The 21,011-nt window shown below is 40.0% G+C and overlaps 1 protein-coding gene across 1 annotated transcript in view; it reads left to right on the top strand.

Moving 5' to 3' along the window:
- LOC136873786 (uncharacterized) overlaps positions 1-21,011 on the top strand; it is a 788,774-nt gene that overhangs the window by 562,343 nt on the left and 205,420 nt on the right. Inside the window, exon 17 of the mRNA XM_068227569.1 lies at positions 7,061-7,201. Within this exon, the coding sequence (XP_068083670.1) occupies positions 7,061-7,201 (141 nt within the window). The remainder of the gene's footprint in view (positions 1-7,060; positions 7,202-21,011) is intronic.

The raw sequence follows: 21,011 nt of genomic DNA on the forward strand, positions 1-21,011 counted from the left end.
CATATACACAATAGACTTTACGTGTTGCCAAAGGTAAAAGTCCAGAGGGGTTTAAATCAGGGAAGCATTGTAACCAAACAGTTGGTCCGTCTCTACCTATCCAGTGTACAGGATAATATGCATTAAGGTTCCTGCAGGCAAAATGACTAAAATCTGTGTAGTTCTGTCCACTAAGCCATTCCAAAAGAATGCAAGGTCCCAACAAGCAATTGCCAAGAACTGGAGAGGACAGGATGTCATGTGGAGGAGCCTAGAGGTAGCTCAGGCCCAAATCAAAATTTATTTGCTATATGATTACTTGAGTAACAATTGGACCACCATAAGCAATAGTGATTCAAGCTCCATAATATCAAACTGAGATATTGATCGATTTGTAAACCTTCTCTTTATAAAATCAGTGTAACAGGTATCTTCTACTAAACTGAGGGAAGATTAATTAATTATGTACACTTTAGGAAGATTATACTTCCTAAAAATAGCCATGGTATGTTAAGAATGTCTCTTGGATCATTTACGCTCAACTAAAAAAAAAAATATATATATATAGTATTCTGGGTTTAGCAAAAATGTATCAGCCACTACCGTTTGAACATTTTAAGGTTGGTTACATAATGTAACATGCATTTTTCAGCAGTATTATTTTTATTTCACAAGTACAATATGGAGAGAGGTAATATGAAACATGTATTCAGTACAGTGTCCTGTTTTGAACATTATTCTGCATTTTTGCTAAATATTTTCATCTTCTTCAAAATTGACTACACCATTAAACCCTTTGATGTCACCAACAACTTTGTCATCTGCAATAAGATACTGATAAAATGGCTTGGCATCACAGGGAATGAAGTGCAACATGGATTTCACATCTTAAATTTCAGTCTAGATATGACTTTCCCTTGAGGCCAGAACAGTTCAGAGTGCATAAAAGTTGGAGTTAGAATGCCTTCCCCACTGTCTCTTCTGAAGATCCACAGTGACATAGGCATCATCATTATGGTCTGTTTTTATGTACAACATGAATGGATCTTCCTTTTTCAACATTATTTCATGAATTTTCATGCAATTAATTTTGTTCCCTGTGGTGTCAACCTTACAGTTAATAATACGCTTCTCCATTTGTGCACATCCAACAAAATCATCGGTCTTCATTAAAGTTACAACAAGAAGATTTTTTCCTATAGGAAAAATGTCATTTGGTTCACTATTACAAAACAGATGTTGTTTGGATCATCTTTGCTAAACTGGAAATATGAAACGGCGAGATGGTGCTTGGTTGAACTGCCATTAGATAGAAGCACCGTGCAGCTGTTGCTTGGATTATTCTTGCTAAACAACAATAGATGTCTCTGAAAGTGCTGATGTGATCTCAATATTTCGGTTTCGGTGCTTGGATCACCATTGTTTATCATGGTTCAATTTGAATCAGTGTCTCATATTTGATTCTGACAGTAAATACATGCTCCGACAACTCTGTAATTATGCATTTTCAGACCCACGTCATATGCTCCCCTCCTTTCCTTCTATCAATATGAGTAATTCTTTCCTGAAATTTTGCCATTGAGTTTTGATACACTCTGTACATTTTCAGTCTTTAGTATCCATTATGAAGTATTTAAGACATTGACATCCTACACGCACTCCCCCTCCTATGTTCATAAATGCAAGCTTCAGACAACCTTTGCTGCAATTGCCTGACAGCCAGAAGAAAACAAGATGAGGTGGCTTACAATGTCCTTATCAACAACATTACACTGACTGACATGTGCACTGTCTCATCTCCACTAAATGACTGCACTTCTGCAGTTGTAGTTACAGCATCTAGTTTAGTGTGTCAGTATTAGTCATACATACATACATACATTATCATTATAGACTGTTATGCCTTTCAGCGTTCAGTCTGCAAGCCTCTGTGAATTTACTAAACGTCACCACAATCCTCAATTTGCAACTAGTGTTGTGGCCTCATTTAGTTCTATACCTCTTATCTTTAAATCATTAGAAACCAAGTCTAACCATCGTCGTCTTGGTCTACCTCTACTTCTCTTACCCTCCATAGCAGAGTCCATTATTCTCCTAGGTAACCTATCCTCCTCCATTCGCCTCACATGACCCCACCACCGAAGCCAGTTTATGCGTACAGCTTCATCCATCGAGTTCATTCCTAAATTAGCCGTTATCTCTTCATTCTGAGTACCCTCCTGCCATTGTTCCCAACTGTTTGTACCAGCAATCATTCTTGCTACTTTCATGTCTGTTACTTCTAACTTATGAATAAGATATCCTGAGTCCACCCAGCTTTTGCTCCTGTAAAGCAAAGTTGGTCTGAAAACAGACTGATGTAAAGATAGTTTCGTCTGGGAGCTGACTTCCTTCTTACAGAATACTGTTGATCGCAGTTGCGAGCTCACTGCATTAGCTTTACGACACCTTGATTCAATCTCATTTACTATATTACCATCCTGGGAGAACACACAACCTAAATACTTGAAATTATCGACCTGTTCTAGCTTTGTATCACCAATATGACATTCAATTCTGTTGAATTTCTTACCTACTGACATCAATTTAGTCTTCGAGAGGCTAATTTTCATACCATACTCATTGCACCTATTTTCAAGTTCCAAGATATTAGACTGTAGGCTTTCGGCACAATCTGCCATTAAGACCAAGTCGTCAGCATAGGCCAAACTGCTTACTACATTTCCACCTAACTGAATCCCTCCCTGCCATTTTATACCTTTCAGCAAATGATCCATGTAAACTACAAACAGCAAAGGTGAAAGATTACAGCCTTGTCTAACCCCTGTAAGTACCCTGAACCAAGAACTCATTCTACCATCAATTCTCACTGAAGCCCAATTGTCAACATAAATGCCTTTGATTGCTTTTAATAATCTGCCTTTAATTCCATAGTCCCCCAGTATGGCGAACATCTTTTCCCTCGGTACCCTGTCATATGCCTTCTCTAGATCTACGAAACATAAACACAACTGCCTATTCCTTTCGTAGCATTTTTCAATTACCTGGCACATACTGAAAATCTGATCCTGACAGCCTCTCTGTGGTCTGAAACTGCACTGGTTTTCATCCAACTTCCTCTCAACGACTGATCGCAACCTCCATTCCAAGATGCCAGTGAATACTTTGCCTGGTATACTATTCAATGAGATTCCTCGATAGTTGTTGCAATCCTTCCTGTTCCCTTGCTTATAGATAGGTGCAATTACTGCTTTTGCCCAATCTGAAGGTACCTGACCAACACTCCATGCTAATTTTACTACTCTATGAAGCCATTTCATCCCTGCCTTCCCACTATACTTCACTATTTCAGGTCTAATTTCATCTATTCCTGCTGCCTTATGACAATGGAGTTTATTTACCATCCTTTCCACTTCCTCAAGCATAATTTCAGCAACATCATTTTCCTCCTCCCCATGAGCTTGGCTGTTCACAACACCAGCAGGATGATTTACTTTTACATTGAGAAGATGTTCAAAATATTCCCTCCACCTCTCCAGTGATTCCCTGGGATCTATTATGAGTTCACCTGAATTACTCAAAACACTGTTCATTTCCTTTTTCCCTCCCTTCCTAAGATTCTTTATTATTGTCCAGAAAGGTTTCCCTGCTGCTTGACCTAGCCTTTCCAGGTTGTTACCAAAATCTTCCCATGACTTCTTTTTGGATTCAACAACTATTTGTTTCGCTCTGTTTCTTTCATTGACATACAACTCCCTGTCTGCCTCGGCCCTTGTTTGGAGCCATTTTTGATAAGCCTTCTTTTTACGTTTACAAGCTGCTCTCACTTCATCATTCCACCAAGATGTTCGCCTTTTCCCATCTTTACACACAGTTGTTCCCAGGCATTCCCTTGCTGTTTCTACTACAGCATCCCTGTATGCCACCCATTCACTTTCTATATCCTGAACCTGCTTACTGTCTACTGTTTGAAACTTCTCACTAATCATATCCATGTACTTCCGTCTAATTTCCTCATCCTGGAGATTTTCTACCCTTATTCGTTTGCAGACAGATTTCACTTTCTCTACCTTAGGCCTAGAGATACTTAGTTCACTACAGATCAGATAGTGGTCTGTATCATCGAAAAATCCCCGGAAAATTCGTACATTCCTAACAGATTTTCTGAATTCGAAGTCTGTTAAGATATAGTCTATTATGGATCTGGTACCCCTAGCCTCCCATGTGTAGCAGTGAATAGCCTTATGCTTGAAGAATGTATTCATAACAGCTAAACCCATACTAGCACAGAAGTCCAGCAAACGCTTCCCATTCCCATTAGCTTCCATATCTTCCCCACATTTACCAATCACCCTTTCGTATCCTTCAGTTCTATTCCCAACTCTCGCATTGAAATCGCCCATTAGCACTATTCTATCCTTGCTGTTGACCCTGACCACGATGTCACTCAATGCTTCATAAAACTTGTCAACTTCATCCTCATCTGCACCCTCACATGGTGAATACACGGACACAATTCTAGTCCTAATTCCTCCAACTGACATCTACCCACATCATTCGCTCATTTACGTGCCTAACAAAAACTATGTTCCGTGCAATGGTATTCCTGATAAAGAGCCCTACCCCAGACTCTGCTCTTCCCTTTCTAACACCCGTCAAGTACACTTTATAATCTCCTATCTCTTCCTCGTTATCTCCCCTTACCCGAATATCACTTACTCCCAGCACATCCAGATGCATCCTCTTTGCTGACTCAGCCAGTTCCACTTTCTTTCTTCCATAAGCCCCATTAATATTGATAGCTGCCCATCGAATTCCATTTTGTTCGCCAAGTTGTTTCCAAGGAGTCCCTCGCATGTCAAATGGGAGTGGGACTCCGTTACTCCCATAGGTCCGAGGCTTGCTTAAAATGTTCTGAGCTCGGTAAATTCATGAAGCAGGATGCTACCCTACTTGCACATAGTCCAAGTGAAGATCTCTCCTCTAACGGGTTATGGACCACCGGTGGATTGTATAGTCCTAGCCGCCTGAGCACGAGGAGGGCCACGACTCAGAATATGTCCGAGATGCCCACTCCCATTCCATAGCAACTGGTACCCCGACTCTCAGGACCACTTACTTAGCCACTCAGCCGTTGCCCATGGTTCACAAACTAGGACGTGACTACAGTAACCCACAAACATGAATCATAGTATTAGTCATAAACTAAATAAATAAATAAACTTCTGTGCATTAATCAGTCTCCAACCCTGCACTCTAAGGGTAGTGAGCCAGCCTACCTGTTACCCAGAGACCTCAGGTTTGATTCCCAGCTAGGTCAGAGACTTTTATTTATATCGATCTAAGCTCTGGTTCAAGGTCCGCTCGGCCCACGTGAGAGCAATTGAAAAGCTATGTGATGGTTATATAGCAGGCCCAGTCTAGAAACCCAAGAATGGCGGCTGAGAGGATTTGTCACACTGACCACACGTCACCTTGTAAACATCAGAACATCAGGCCTTTGGGCTAAACCATGGTCACTCGATAAGGCAAGATCCTTCACTGCTGTAGCACTGTGAGACTTTTCTTGGTTTGGTTTTAACTAAGTCAAGAAATCTCTATGATAATATGCTCCTTCTTTTTGATTGTAATTGTGCTTCAGGACTTCTTTATTTTGAGCTGATCTCTTTGTATGTGAGGAAATATACAACCATCCTTTTTCAACAGGAGCAACAAGTCAATCCCTTAATGAGATAAGTGTACGATCATCCTCCTTCAACAGCAGCAAGAAATCGATCTCATTGTATGTCAGGGAATGTATAACTAACCTCCTTCAACAGGAGCAAGGAGCTGATTTCATTGTGTCAGGAAATTTGTGACCATCTTTCTTCAACAGGAAGAAGGAGCCAATGTCTTTATGTGCCGTGAAATGTAAGACCATCCTCTTTTAACAGGAGAAAGGAGCTGATGTCTTTGTGTGCCAGGAAATGTATGGCCATCCTCTTTTAACAGGAGGAAGAAGCCAATGTCTTTGTGTGCCAGGAAATATACATCCACCGTCTTTAACAGGAGGAAGGAACCGATCTCTTTCTGTGCCAGGAAATGTATGACTATCCTCTTAAAGCAGTAGCAAAGAGCCAATCTCTTTGTGTGTCAAGAAATATATGACCAACCTCCTTCAACAGGAGCAAGCAGCCAATCAGGAAATGTATGACCATCCCCTCTCAACAGGAGTAAAGAGCCAATCTCTTTCTGTGTCAGGATGACCAACCTCCTTCAACAGGAACAAGGAGCCAATCTCTCTTTACGTGAGGAAATATGCTACCACCCTCAACATGAGCATAGAACCAATCTTTTTATGTGTCAGGAAATGTATAACCAACCTCTTTCAACAGGAGCAAAGAGCTTATCTCTTTGTATGTCCAGAAATTTATGACCATCCCCACTGAACACTAATCATAACAGAACGAGATCAGTGATGGTATTAGCAAGAGAAAGAGATGGGCCATGACTCTGTAGAACCTCCAAGGCATACAAAAACAGGAACTGATCAAGCAGGTTGGTTAGGGAAAATGGAAGTGAAGGTATGCTGTTGGTTTTTTGATATCCCACTGACTACTTTTATGATTTATAGAGCCACCAAGGTGCCCGCAAGAGTTTCTCAACAGGATGGTATGACACTTGCATACATAGCGGTGAATATTGCTTTGAGATAAAGTACAACAGGGCAACATCCTCTCTTAAAACTAATCACAGGAAAACATGAAACCATTAAGGCAAAGAAGATACTGGCAAATGAAAGCAAAGGGTCACTCAGGGCATAAGAATGGGCTCCCTAGACATTTAAAAAAAATCCTAATAATTTGGGTTCGACCACATAAAAGTAGGGGCCAAAGAGTAAATTCGTGGTGTCCACTGCATGTCATAATAGGCAACCAAAAATTGGTATTCCTCAGCACACGACAAGGCCAGTAAATCTGGACATGTGTCAAGCTTCTTGCTTTCATCCTTCCTATCCATACCTCTTTTGACCCCCACTCACAAACGAATCGCAAGTACTGTCAGTCAATCATTGTCAATTCTATCGTGTTTTCTTTTTCAGGTTGTGGTCCCAATCATTATGGCGCCGACTGCTCCGGGTCCTGTTCTATATTCAGAGAGGAATGTAGAGGGATGGTGCTCTGTCGACCACACTGGGGATGTGACTGTGCTCCAGGGTACAGGGGCTACTTCTGTTCTCAGAGTGAGTAAACATCACATTAAGTGTAGAGGGATTTTGACCACACTGTGGTATAGCGGCTACTTCTGTTCACAGTTAATGTCATGTTAAGTGTAGAGGGGACCTCGTGTGGGTGGGGGACGCAGACGAAGAATACACCCACAGTATCCCCTGCCTGTCATAAGAGACAACTAAAAGGGGTGACCATGAGATCACCTGTGATTAGTACCATCACACGAGGAACACTATGAGTCGACTTTTCTTGTGATTTGTACCACTGTGTGAGGAATACCATGGGTCTGTGGGTGGATAATTATGGGTTTACAGTACCCATGTATAGTATCTGCCACTATGATGGAGGCTCACCTTCTGTCCAGATTCGGTTGAACACACCAAGGAGATAAAAAGAGGCTATCATCGCTGGGGTGTTTCAGCATCTGGTTATGGACATCATGGGTCTGCGTTCTGGAGAACACCACGGTTCTGGGCATTGCCTGTAATTAGTACACTATATGAGCAATGCCATGGGTCTGTGTTGCCTGTGGTTGGTACCCACTAAGTGAGGAATACCGCGGGATTGTTTGGGTCCCTGTGATTAGTACCACTATATGAGGAACACCATGGGTCTGCATTACCTGTGCAACGTACAGTATCCGTGAGGAACATCTTGAGTCTACCGTGAGTACCGCTACATGAGAAATACCATGATTCTACTTTACTAGCGATAAGTACCATTATGAGGGGCCATTCACCTGAATTTTGGACCCCTTTGGACAACAAGCATCATCAGTTCAAGATTATGCTTTGGAAGCAGCCCCTTGGTCAGTATATATCACGTCACGTGTATAGAGGGATGTCCACCACACTGTGGTAGAGTGTCTATTTCTGTTCACAGTTAACATCACGTTAAGTGTAGAGGGATGTTGACCACTCTGTGGTAGAGTGTCTACTTCTGTTCACAGTTAACATCATGTTAAGTGTAGAGGGATGTTGACCACACTGTGGTAGAGTGTCTACTTCTGTTCACAGTTAACATCACGTTAAGTGTAGAGGGTTGTCCACCATACTGTGGTAGAGTGTCTACTTCTGTTCACAGTTAACATCACGTTAAGTGTAGAGGGATGTTGACCACACTGTGGTAGAGTGTCTACTTCTGTTCACAGTTAACATCACGTTAAGTGTAGAGGGATGTTGACCACACTGTGGTAGAGTGTCTACTTCTGTTCACAGTTAACATCACGTTAAGTGTAGAGGGATGTTGACCACACTGTGGTAGAGTGTCTACTTCTGTTCACAGTTAACATCACGTTAAGTGTAGAGGGATGTCCACCACACTGTGGTAGAGTGTCTACTTCTGTTCACAGTTAACATCACATTAAGTGTAGAAGGATGTTGTCCACACTGTGGTAGAGTGTCTACTTCTGTTCACAGTTAACATCACGTTAAGTGTAGAGGGATGTTGACCACACTGTGGTAGAGTGTCTACTTCTGTTCACAGTTAACATCACATTAAGTGTAGAGGGATGTTGACCACACTGTGGTAGAGAGTCTACTTCTGTTCACAGTTAACATCACGTTACGTGTAGAGGGATGTTGACCACACTGTGGTAGAGTGTCTACTTCTGTTCACAGTTAACATCACGTTAAGTGTAGAGGGATGTTGACCACACTGTGGTAGAGTGTCTACTTCTGTTCACAGTTAACATCACGTTAAGTGTAGAGGGTTGTCCACCATACTGTGGTAGAGTGTCTACTTCTGTTCACAGTTAACATCACGTTAAGTGTAGAGGGTTGTCCACCACACTGTGGTAGAGTGTCTACTTCTGATCACAGTTAACATCACGTTAAGTGTAGAGGGATGTTGACCACTCTGTGGTAGAGTGTCTACTTCTGTTCACAGTTAACATCACGTTAAGTGTAGAGGGATGTTGACCACACTGTGGTAGAGTGTCTACTTCTGTTCACAGTTAACATCACGTTAAGTGTAGAGGGATGTTGACCACACTGTGCTAGAGTGTCTACTTCTGTTCACAGTTAACAGCACGTTAAGTGTAGAGGGATGTTGACCACACTGTGGTAGAGTGTCTACTTCTGTTCACAGTTAATATCACGTTAAGTGTAGAGGGATGTTGACCACACTGTGGTAGAGTGTCTACTTCTGTTCACAGTTAACATCACGTTAAGTGTAGAGGGATGTTGACCACACTGTGGTAGAGTGTCTACTTCTGTTCACAGTTAACATCACGTTAAGTGTAGAGGGTTGTCCACCATACTGTGGTAGAGTGTCTACTTCTGTTCACAGTTAACATCACGTTAAGTGTAGAGGGTTGTCCACCACACTGTGGTAGAGTGTCTACTTCTGATCACAGTTAACATCACGTTAAGTGTAGAGGGATGTTGACCACTCTGTGGTAGAGTGTCTACTTCTGTTCACAGTTAACATCACGTTAAGTGTAGAGGGATGTTGACCACACTGTGGTAGAGTGTCTACTTCTGTTCACAGTTAACATCACGTTAAGTGTAGAGGGATGTTGACCACACTGTGCTAGAGTGTCTACTTCTGTTCACAGTTAACAGCACGTTAAGTGTAGAGGGATGTTGACCACACTGTGGTAGAGTGTCTACTTCTGTTCACAGTTAATATCACGTTAAGTGTAGAGGGATGTTGACCACACTGTGGTAGAGTGTCTACTTCTGTTCACAGTTAACATCACGTTAAGTGTAGAGGGATGTTGACCACACTGTGGTAGAGTGTCTACTTCTGTTCACAGTTAACATCACGTTAAGTGTAGAGGGATGTTGACCACACTGCGGTAGAGTGTCTACTTTTGTTCACAGTTAACATCGCCTTAACCCTGTCGCAGGTGAACAATATAGTGGAAGTGGAAAGTGTTTTTGAAGACCTTATTTGTAAAGTATGATATGTTTTATTTGTAATGACCTAACCTGTACTGTGTAATATTTGTTACATATGTATTTGTAAATACTAGATTTCTATTCTGTACTTACTGGAAGGATCTAGAAACTTGTTGAACAGGGTGTGTGCCTTTTGTGGGTTATGTTTTCTAGAAGGAATTTTCTGACTATTCTGGAAGTGGAAGATTCGCGAACGTGTGTATTCGAGAATGTTAGTTAAAGTTCGCGACGGAAGTAGGAATTGTGATTGGTTAACCTAGGAGGGGATGGGCGGACTCATGCATTCTGAATGGCTACTCCAAGGCCAGAGTTTTCCTATATATAGTGAGCGAGGCTGCGTTCGCAATAATTCGGTCTTGTCTTGGCCTGATCTGCCTTTAGTCTGTGTTGGTCTGCGTCGTGTGCTACGCCTCGCTTCCGGGATGGGGCACCCTCGGGTAAGCACACTTACTTTTCGTTCCGGTTAAAATTTCCGTAATGTTCGGTTGCTATTTCGTTTAGAAGTCTGCCCTAGCCTAACCTAGATTCGCCAAATTAATTATTTACGACGCCTTAGCTTTTCTGCTGGGGTTCCCCGTTTGTTTTTGAGGCATTCCCATTTCTTATTTCACTAAATATGTAGATTGAGATTTAATACATGTACCTTGGGGTTCGCCTCTTGTAGTTCAGTGTCGCTTGATATACGCTAGAGTTTAGGAGAGTACATTCACATCACTATCAATTGTAATTGTTTTTACGTTGCTTTTAACCTACTAACTTGCATTGTACTACTGGATTTGTAACTAGTTGTATAGTTGGTTTGAAGTTTGAAACTTGTAGTGAAGCCCATTATCAAAGAACCTTTAAGGTATGTGTATCACGGAGCTTATAGTTCTTAAGTTGTAATTTGGTGGATTTTGTTCAGAATGTATTTGTAAAATTTCACTTGTAAATAATATTTGTTAAATTTAAGGATCACGGCGATTTATTTCGGAATCTGCAATCTAAGCCATGTCCATGCCCTCGGTAGGTCCTGCCTGTTCCGTAACGTGGATAGTGCGATTTAGTTAAGATATCTTGAAAGCTTTCTCCACAACAAATCTTTCCATCATGGTTGTAACAAAAAAAAAAAAAACTGCAAAACAATACCTATGCATAGGCAACAGTGCACCGACCGAGAAGTCAATCACGTCAAATCAAGGTAAAAAAAAAAAACAGAGTGGGCGGAAGCAGTACTGGGGGGGGATTGTAGGAGAGGTTTACCATGGTAGGTACCAACATCAAAAAAAGAACAACACCTTTGCAAAGAAATTCTTAGAGTGACCAAGTGTATTGGAACAGCAACTATTACGAGAATACAGTACACACTGACACACTTGGAGAGTACGGATCCTCAACAAAACCCTGGACATTTAAGAAAAAGTACAAAAGAGATAATTAAACTAACCCTTTTCAGAATTAAATTGACCAATATACAAAGAGATTAAAAAGGAATTGCCATGCAGGACCTATCTTTTTTCAGTTTTCCAAAGGTTATACAGATAATCATGTCAGATAATATATTTCTTGAGTAGAGTTTCTAAACTCTTTAAAAGAACGACTCTTTTTTTTTTTTTTTTTTTTTTTTTTTTTTTTTTTTGATGTGAATAAAATTGGTGTAAAAAGTTTTATCACAGTACACACCTTGTTAACCAAGGAGAATAAGTCCGAGCAAAACCCCGGACATTGATCACAAAGGCAAATAGCTTGGGTCCCCGTTAGGAGGAAAAGTATTGGAAAGAGGACTAACCCAGCAAAAGGTTGACAAAATTACAAAATCGTTACATAGAACACTATCTCAGATAACCACACTTAGCGTGAGTGTTAACCATATAAGGGAACTAGATCACAAAACCACTTTCTCAATTTTTTTTTTTTGAAAAGGGAGGTGTCACACACACAATTACCTCAAATAATTATTATTGATGTTATTATCCAATCAACTTTGGAAGGAACAAGTATACTTTTACTATGAAGATCAAGAAATTATTTGGCCACATTAAAAAAAACGAAAACGCCTCCAGGGCGCTCTAATATAAAAACCATATACACCAAATAAAGGAGAAAAGGGTAGGGTAAAAAGAAGGATCAGCACAATATGGATAAGTAAGGATGAAAAGAATGGAAACTCCGACTGCGTAATGCTGGAGAATGTTCGGTCTGCCAATTTATGTTTTCCGGAATCATCTAAGCTTGAGAAAGTTCTGTTTGACGATGTTTAGGCTCAGTCCACATCACCAATATTACAGCACTTAAAATCAAATAATCTCAATAAGTTTGAAGGTGGCAAGGAGCCAGGCTCGAAACAAGGCCTTGAAAATTTTCATAGTATGCCATCACGGAAAATGCCAAACAGGCCAAGTTAGAATTTTCAAACAAGTTTACTTAAAGAAATGTTTAGCTCACCAAAGCCCTTTCAAGTCAACTCCATCAGCTGGTAGGGAAGAAAATGCACAGCACACGGCAAGCCGTGCAAGGTCCGTAGGCCCCTCCACACACACACACTATTTACAGAAGATGATGCCAGTCTGCCCAAGAAGGGCCAAGCAGTCCAATATGTACACGCCCGGAAGCAAGACCAGTTCATCCGAGAAAGATCATGTGACGTGGCAGATGACGTAATAGGTGCGAGGCAGACAGAAAGATAGCAGTCAGTGTGTCGGTAAATGTCGGAGGGTAACGACAGGTGAGCAAAAAGTAAGGTAATTCCGATGATAGGTAGAAGAATTGATAACCAGAGCAGTAATAATAATAGTAGATAGAGTATAGTCCTGTAGAAACATAAATATTGTAGAGTATGTGGAGATATACATGCGACGAAGTTTGCAGAAACTCGTAGAACGTCGATCGAGGGGTTATGGCAGTAGCACGTTACATATTTCTGCCACCGGGCGGAATCCGAAGGATGGGTGAAAGCAGGTAGGCGCAGCAGCAGCAGCGATGTCCATGAGTAGCTCCTTCACTGGAATCGATGATCAGCGACCAGAAGAAACGCAGTATGGGAATATAGATAGAAAAAAAGGAACAGCAGAAATATGGAAAACAAAGAAGGAAGCAAAACAAGGAAAACATAGAGAAAGAGAAAAGAAAGGGAAAGGGAAAGGGAAGGGAAAAAGAAAGAGAAAGGAAGTAGAAACAAGGGAAAGCGGTCTGGACCAATTCATAATAGTGGCCAAATATAAAAATTACAGGAAAGTTCCCATGAAAATAAAGGCAAGTACAATACAAGAAAAGGGGCATGGGAGAGTCTGACATCAAACGTGTGTGTGGGTGGAGGGAAAAGGGACAAGGTGAGCCAAAAAAACGGAAACACCAAAAATAAATTTTCAGAGATGTGGACCAGAACAAACAAAGCAAACAGAAAGTAAATCCAAATACCAGACAATAAACATGAAAGAACTCTCCCTCAGTACGCAAGAAGGTTCAAGAGGAAAATTTTTTAAGTTCGGAAAAATGGGCCTGGCGCATATCCTGAGGGTTGGAGAGACTGCAATTGAGCAGTAACCGAAGAGGGGAAAGAAAGAATTCGGTATGGGCCAATCCATAAAGGGGAAAGCTTAGCCGAAATATGATGTTGAGTAGAACTAATGGGATGGTTTTTTAACAAAACCTGATCAAAAAGCTTAAACTTAGGCGGACGAAGACGGGAATTACATGTTTTACGGTAAAGGTCCCTGGCATGATTTAAATTACAAAGAGCTTCCTGTAGTTGAGAGTCAGTGAGTAAATGAGGAGGGGTAAGCAATAAAGAGGGCAAGTTCCAGTTTAAAGATAAAGGAGTATGAAGATCTCTTCCCAAGAAGAGTTTGGTGGGAGAAAAGGAGGTAGAATCATTAACAGTAGCATTTAAAGCTAAACAAAAGTGAGGGAGTTCAGTATCCCATGACTTTTGATCTTGGGAATGAAAAATGGAAAGAAAAGATTTAAGATTCCGGTGGTAACGTTCAACATTTGCCTGAGGGTGATAGGGTGAGGTACAAACCTTTTTGATACCATAAGAAAAACAGAAATGATAAAAAACTTTGGAAGTAAAAATTGACGCGTTATCAGAGACCAGAATTTTAGGAATGCCTATAAGAGGAAAAACGTGATTAGTTAGTAAATTAATGATAATCTGGGAAGAAATGTTACGTAATGGGCATACAACAAGAAATTTGGAAAAACCATCCAATAAAGTAAATATGTAGGAGTTTTATTTGGAAGATTTGACCAAAGGACCGACAATGTCGATATAGAATTTCTCGGCCGGGTAAGTAGAGGGGGAGGCTGCATATGTCCCAAAAGGTTGATGATTTGGGGGCTTATGCTTTTGGCATACGTCGCAAGATCGGACCCAAGAGAAAACATCCTTTTGCATTCGGGGCCAATAAAACTGCGAGGCAATGCGAGAATAGGATTTCGCCATTCCAAAATGTCCACCAGTAGGGGACCCATGAAAATATTGAAATATCATGGGACGTAATGCGGAAGGGAGAACCAGACGAGGAGTAGCCCGAGGAGTAGGTTTAAAGACAAGGAGTTGATTTACAATGCGAAAAGGCCCGGAATAATCATTAGAAGAAATATCATTTTTCAATTGTTCACCGTATGGATCGAGATTTTGATGGTCTTGGCAGGACTGAAAGGACAAAGGAAAATCAGTAAGAGAAAATACAGAATTTACCATAGCAACCGGAAGATGGTGCACTTCAAAATCAGCAAGATGATGATCGTCAAATAGGTGAGAAAACGCATCAGCGACCAAATTTTGAAAACCAGAAATAAATTTCAGAGAGAATTTGAAACGTGACAAACGAAGCAACCAGCGACCAGTACGTCCAATTTTCGGAGCATTATTAAGTAACCAGGAAAGTGCTTGGTTATCAGTGCTCACGATGAACTCTCGATGATCAGGATACTAGGAAAAATGTTCAATTGAAAGGATTAAAGCAAGTGCTTTCCGTTCATAAACGGAATATTTATGTTCCACAGGTGATAGTAAATGACTATAATAGGCAATAGGGCGGGTTTCGCCCTGTACAGTTTGTTGCAAGACAGCGCCAATGGTGACATCGGAAGCATCCGTAGAAAGCTCAAATGTGATGTTAAAATCAGGAATTTGTAAAAGAGGAGCTTGTGATAGTTTGGTTTTTAAACAGGAAAAAGCATTTTGCTGTGAGTCACCCCAGTGACACTTTAGGCCTTTGCGTTTCAATAAGTTAAGAGGTTCGGAGATATGGGAAAAATTAGGTATATATTTTCCATAAAATCCAACCATACCAAGAAAGGAACATAACTGCTTTAAGTTCTTCGGAGGTGGGACTTTATGGATGGCAGAAACCCTATCCGGATCGACAGCAACACCGTTAGTACTGAGAATATGGCCTAAAAACTTAATCGAAGTTTGAGAGGATTGACCGTTAAACCCACGGAACGAAGACGCATTAAGACTTCACGAACATGCTGTAGGTGAGTGGAAAGATCAGGGGAATAGATCAAAATATCGTCAATAAATGGGAACAAATATTGATATTTTATGTCAGAAAAAAGTGAATCAACAAAGCGTTGCATAATTTGAGAACCTAAATTATGGCCGAAAGGAACTTTTTGAAACTGAAAAAGACCATTAGTAGTAAAAAAGGCAGTGTAACGGGAGCTAATTTCGTCTAGGGGAATTTGATTGTATGCAGAATTAAGATCGAAAATTGAGTAATATTTGGCGTTGGAAAAAGTTTGAAAGGCGGACTGCAATTTGGGCATAGGATAGGAATCGTAGAGTATACGGCCATTTAATTTACGATAATCTACGATGAATCTCGAAGATCCATCGGGTTTATCGACAATAAAGGCAGGGGAAGCATAATTAGAAGAAGAAGGAATTATAGTTTTGTCCTGAAGCATTTTATCAATTAATTGATTTAAAATTTTCATGCGAGGAGGGCTTAAAAAATAGGGGGATGAATGAACAGGAGTAGAATCAGTTAAGTCAATATGAGCCTTGAAATTTTTGACAGTACCAAGAACAGGAGTGATGACGTCAGAAAATTCAGTTAACAAAGAATCAATTTGATCAGAATGAATGGAATTGATACTGTGAGACATAGATAAAGTTGAAGAAGGATAATCAGCAATATTAATTAATGGAATAACCGTTGAAGAAAAATGAAAAGAAACCGTAGAGTTTATGGAATCAAAAATAAGGCCAGTGTGGGGAAAAAAATCATAGACTAAAATAAGAGGAGAAGATAATTCCGAAACAACAAGAAAGGTAAACGGCCAAGAAAAATGTTGAAGTTTAACCGTGAGAGAAATATGACCAAGAACATCAATAGGGTGATTAGAAGCCGAAACACAACCAACAGTAGAAGGAAGAAAATGAAGGTGAGAAAATTTTTCAGGGATTCAAAGAAAGATAAACTGATTAAAGAAACAGCAGCCCCTGAATCAAGAAGAGCGACTGAGGGGACATTATTAATAGTCAAGACAATATGAGAAGTAGGCGGTACAAATGATGAACTTTCCGTCAAAAAAGGTTGAGAGGAAAATTCAAGCAGCAAAGAGCGAACATTTGAAACAAGGGTAGAGGGGGACTGAACAACAGAAGACAGATTTTGCCCATTATTACGCCTACTGTCTAACGACATGGGTAAGCCACGTTTCCTGAATAGGGACGAGATATATGACCCTTTCCTTTACAACGGAAGCAGATAATAGGAGAAGGAGTATTACCAGAAGAAACGGATGTAGAAGGTAAAGGACGAGAATCGAGAGGAGGTGGGATAGATGAGTAATAAGAAATATCTCCTAGAGAATGAATGGCATGAGATTGAGCTAAATTATAAAGCTGAAGCATGGACGTAGGAGGATTTAAGGCATCGGAAAGCTGCCGAAAGGAAGGAGTAGCGTAGAATTGGGCGATAGAAATTAAGTCATTGACAGAGTGAGCAATGTTTAAAATATCACTATAGGTCATAATCGAATCAAGATAGTCATGAGCAGGTTCGGTGGGAAGTTGATGACGACGAATAAATTCAAGGCTCAGCTTGCAACGTATTTCGTAAGGTAAGAAATAGTTGTGTATGGCATTCCGAAGTTGATACCAATTGGAAAAACTTAACATATTATCAACCCAAAATTTAGTAAAAAACCAGTAGTTTTAGGAGACAGTAATCCCATTAACTGAGGAAAAGAAGCTAAACCAATATTTAGAAATTTTTGTGCAGAAAAGAGCCACAAGGTCAAACTACGAGGATCAGTAGATTGAAATTTAGGGACTTGATCAAGAGATTGTTTTATGATCTGTACATTGAGAGAGGTATCAACAGACGTCTATTGAAGTAATGAAGTGGGAGGGGAGTAAAGATGTGGATTGGGAGACATAGAATGAAGTTGAGGTAATGAAGAGGGCTTGCCCTCTGAATCGGTGATCAAATCGGGGGAATGAACACGAGAAGATAATGTTGGGGTATCAGAAAAGGAGATTAAGTTACCAGTGGAAACCTCAGGTAAAGACCGAGTATGATATACTGGGGGTGAAGATAAATTGCTATCTTCGCCCAAGCGAAAATTATCCGAAAAGCAAGCCATAGTGTTACGAGAACAACCAGAACAAAACAAAATGCGAAAAGATCTAAGGAGAAACCAAAAAATTGTATCAATTTAAACAAGAGAATATGATGAGAATGAGGAAGAAAGGAATGTCTGCTACCATATGTAACGTGGATAGTGCGATTTAGTTAAGATATCTCGAAAGCTTTCTCCACAAAAAATCTTTTCATCACGGTTGTAACAAAAAAAACAACTGCAAAATGATACCTATGCATAGGCAACAGTGCACCGAGAAGTCAATCACGTCAAATCAAGGGAAAAAAACACAGAGTGGGCGGAAGCAGTACTGGGGGGGGATTGTAGGAGAGGTTTACCATGGTAGGTACCAACATCAAAAAAAGAACAACACCTTTTCAAAGAAATTCTTAGAGTGACCAAGTGTATTGGAACAGCAACTATTACGAGAATACAGTACACACTGACATACTTGGAGAGTACGGATCCTCAACAAAACCCTGGACATTTAAGAAAAAGTACAAAAGAGATAATTAAACTAACCCTTTTCAGAATTAAATTGACCAATATACAAAGAGATTAAAAAGGAACTACCATGCAGGACCTATCTTTTTTCAGTTTTCCAAAGGTTATACAGATAATCATGTCAGATAATATATTTCTTGAGTAGAGTTTCTAAACTCTTTAAAAGAATGACTCCTTTCTTTTTGGATGTGAATAAAATTGGTGTAAAAAGTTTTATCACAGTACACACCTTGTTAACCAAGGAGAATAAGTCCGAGCAAAACCACGGACATGGATCACAAAGGCAAATAGCTTGGGTCCTCGTTAGGAGGAAAAGTATTGGAAAGAGGACTAACCCAGCAAAAGGTTGACAAAATTACAAAATCGTAACGTAGAACACTATCTCAGATAACCACACTTAGCGTGAGTGTTAACCATATAAGGGAACTAGATTACAAAACCACTTCCTCAAATTTTTTTTAATTTTTTTTTTTTTTTTTTTTGAAAAGGGAGGTGTCGCACACACAATTACCTCAAATAATTATTATTGATATTATTATCCAATCAACTTTGGAAGGAACAAGTATACTTTTACTATGAAGATCAAGAAATTATTTGGCCACATTAAAAAAACGAAAACGCCTCCAGGGCACTCTAATATAAAAACCATATACACCAAATAAAGGAGAAAAGGGTAGGGTAAAAAGAAGGATCAGCACGATATGGATAAGTAAGGATGAAAAGAATGGAAACTCCAACTGCGTAATGCTGGAGAATGTTCGGTCTGCCAATTTATGTTTTCCGGAATCATCTAAGCTTGAGAAAGTTTTGTTTGACGATGTTCAGGCTCAGTCCACATCACCAATATTATATCACTTAAAATCAAATAATCTCAATAAGTTTGAAGGTGGCAAGGAGCCAGGCTCGAAACAAGGCCTTGAAAATTTTCATAGCATGCCATCACGGAAAATGCCAAACAGGCCAAGTTAGAATTTTCAAACAAGTTTACTTAAAGAAATGTTTAGCTCACCAAAGCCCTTTCAAGTCAACTCCATCAGCTGGTAGGGAAGAAAATGCACAGCACACGGCAAGCCGTGCAAGATCCGTAGGCCCCTCCACACACACACACTATTTACAGAAGATGATGCCAGTCTGCCCAAGAAGGGCCAAGCAGTCCAATATGTACACGCCCGGAAGCGAAGACCAGTTCATGCGAGAAAGATCATGTGACGTGGCAGATGACGTTGTAGGTGCGAGGCAGACAGAAAGACAGCAGTCAGTGTGTCGGTAAATGTCGGAGGGTAACGATAGGTGAGCAAAAAGTAAGGTAATTCCGATGATAGGTAGAAGTATTGATAATCAGAGCAGATAATAATAATAGTAGATAGAGTATAGTCCTGTAGAAACATAAATATTGTAGAGTATGTGGAGATGTACATGCGACAAAGTTTGCAGAAACTCGTAGAACGTCGATCGAGGGGTTATGGCAGTAACACGTTACAGTTCCCACTTTCCTGGTTTATTATTCACTAGTTGGCCCTACTGATATTTCATATTATGTTGTTGATGGCTGAGATCCGCGCAGGCCAGCTGATGTTTCTCTCAGTGTTTAGTGTTTTCTGATAGTGTGTAGTTGCTCTTACGTCCCTCCTTTATTGTGTTTAGTACTTGTTTTGTGTAACCACCGTAGTTAAGTTTACAACCCATTGCTGTTCCCTATTTAAAGGCAGCTGTGTGGCTGAAACGACCATGTTTCCTGATGGTGTCATTTACATCACAATAGATGCAGCAGCATAAATTTCACCCTTTAAAGAAAATAACATAGGAGTCAAACAAATAAAGATATAAATGCAATTTATTTTGGATTTTGTTTATAAATTTTGAGTCTCCACAGTTTCCTCCTGATGGTATTCTAGATTGCACTGCTTACATTGTTGTGTATTTGCTTCTACCAGAAGCTGCCCTATTTTTCGTGTGTGATCACAAGCACACACCTTGGCATGACCATGTATCTTCATAAGAGAATGGAAGAGTTTAGGCTATGGCATGCTGATGGCTAAACTTCTTCTCCCTTCCCAACGTTTTAAGATAATGTGTTAGCATTTTCAAAAATACAATCAGATTTGATTCTTCTAAGGTATTCTTAACTCTTTCAATCAATATACAACACTGAATTAGATTTTTTTTAAATGGATTTTGTAGTTGTCAGGAAATGGATAAAGTCATTCCAAATATTTAAGCTACAGTAACTACCCTGATTATAAACTCAAAATTTAGGATGGAGATGACTAAAAGACCCTGCCTCTTCTAGGAATGATACGATTGTAGAGAAAATCTTCTTAAACTTTGAAACAGCATTGTGCTGCTCAATCCATTTAGGTTCACACAGTGATACCAATTTTGTTTTCTTATGCTGAGAGCATAACTGACTGATTTTGTCTTTATAAGCAAAGACTGATTATTAGCTTACCTAACAAAATTCTTAATTTTGCCAATTGTGTCTAAAGCTTGAATTTACAGACTAAGCTAAAAGGAAGGAGCAGACTCAGGCAACTTACTGCACAGCGCATACAGAACACAAGACATTATACCACTAAAATTTGGGTTCATACACTGAAACTGTCCTGAAAAAAATTAGGTTTGTTATAATTGGGGTGCTCATAGTCTCATAGTTCATTCAAAACTAACTTATGTAACCTTCACTATTTAAATCATGTGTTGCAACAAATCTTAGATATTGGTCCCTTGCACAACCCAGTTCTTAAGTCAACAAATCATGTGTATACTGTTAATTGCTCATTTGAACTGATGTCCATAGTTTTAATCAAGTAGAATAGAAAACAATTCTCTACTG

Source organism: Anabrus simplex, chromosome 5, assembly GCF_040414725.1.
Source record: "Anabrus simplex isolate iqAnaSimp1 chromosome 5, ASM4041472v1, whole genome shotgun sequence".
In the NCBI taxonomy this organism is placed as follows: domain Eukaryota; kingdom Metazoa; phylum Arthropoda; class Insecta; order Orthoptera; family Tettigoniidae; genus Anabrus; species Anabrus simplex.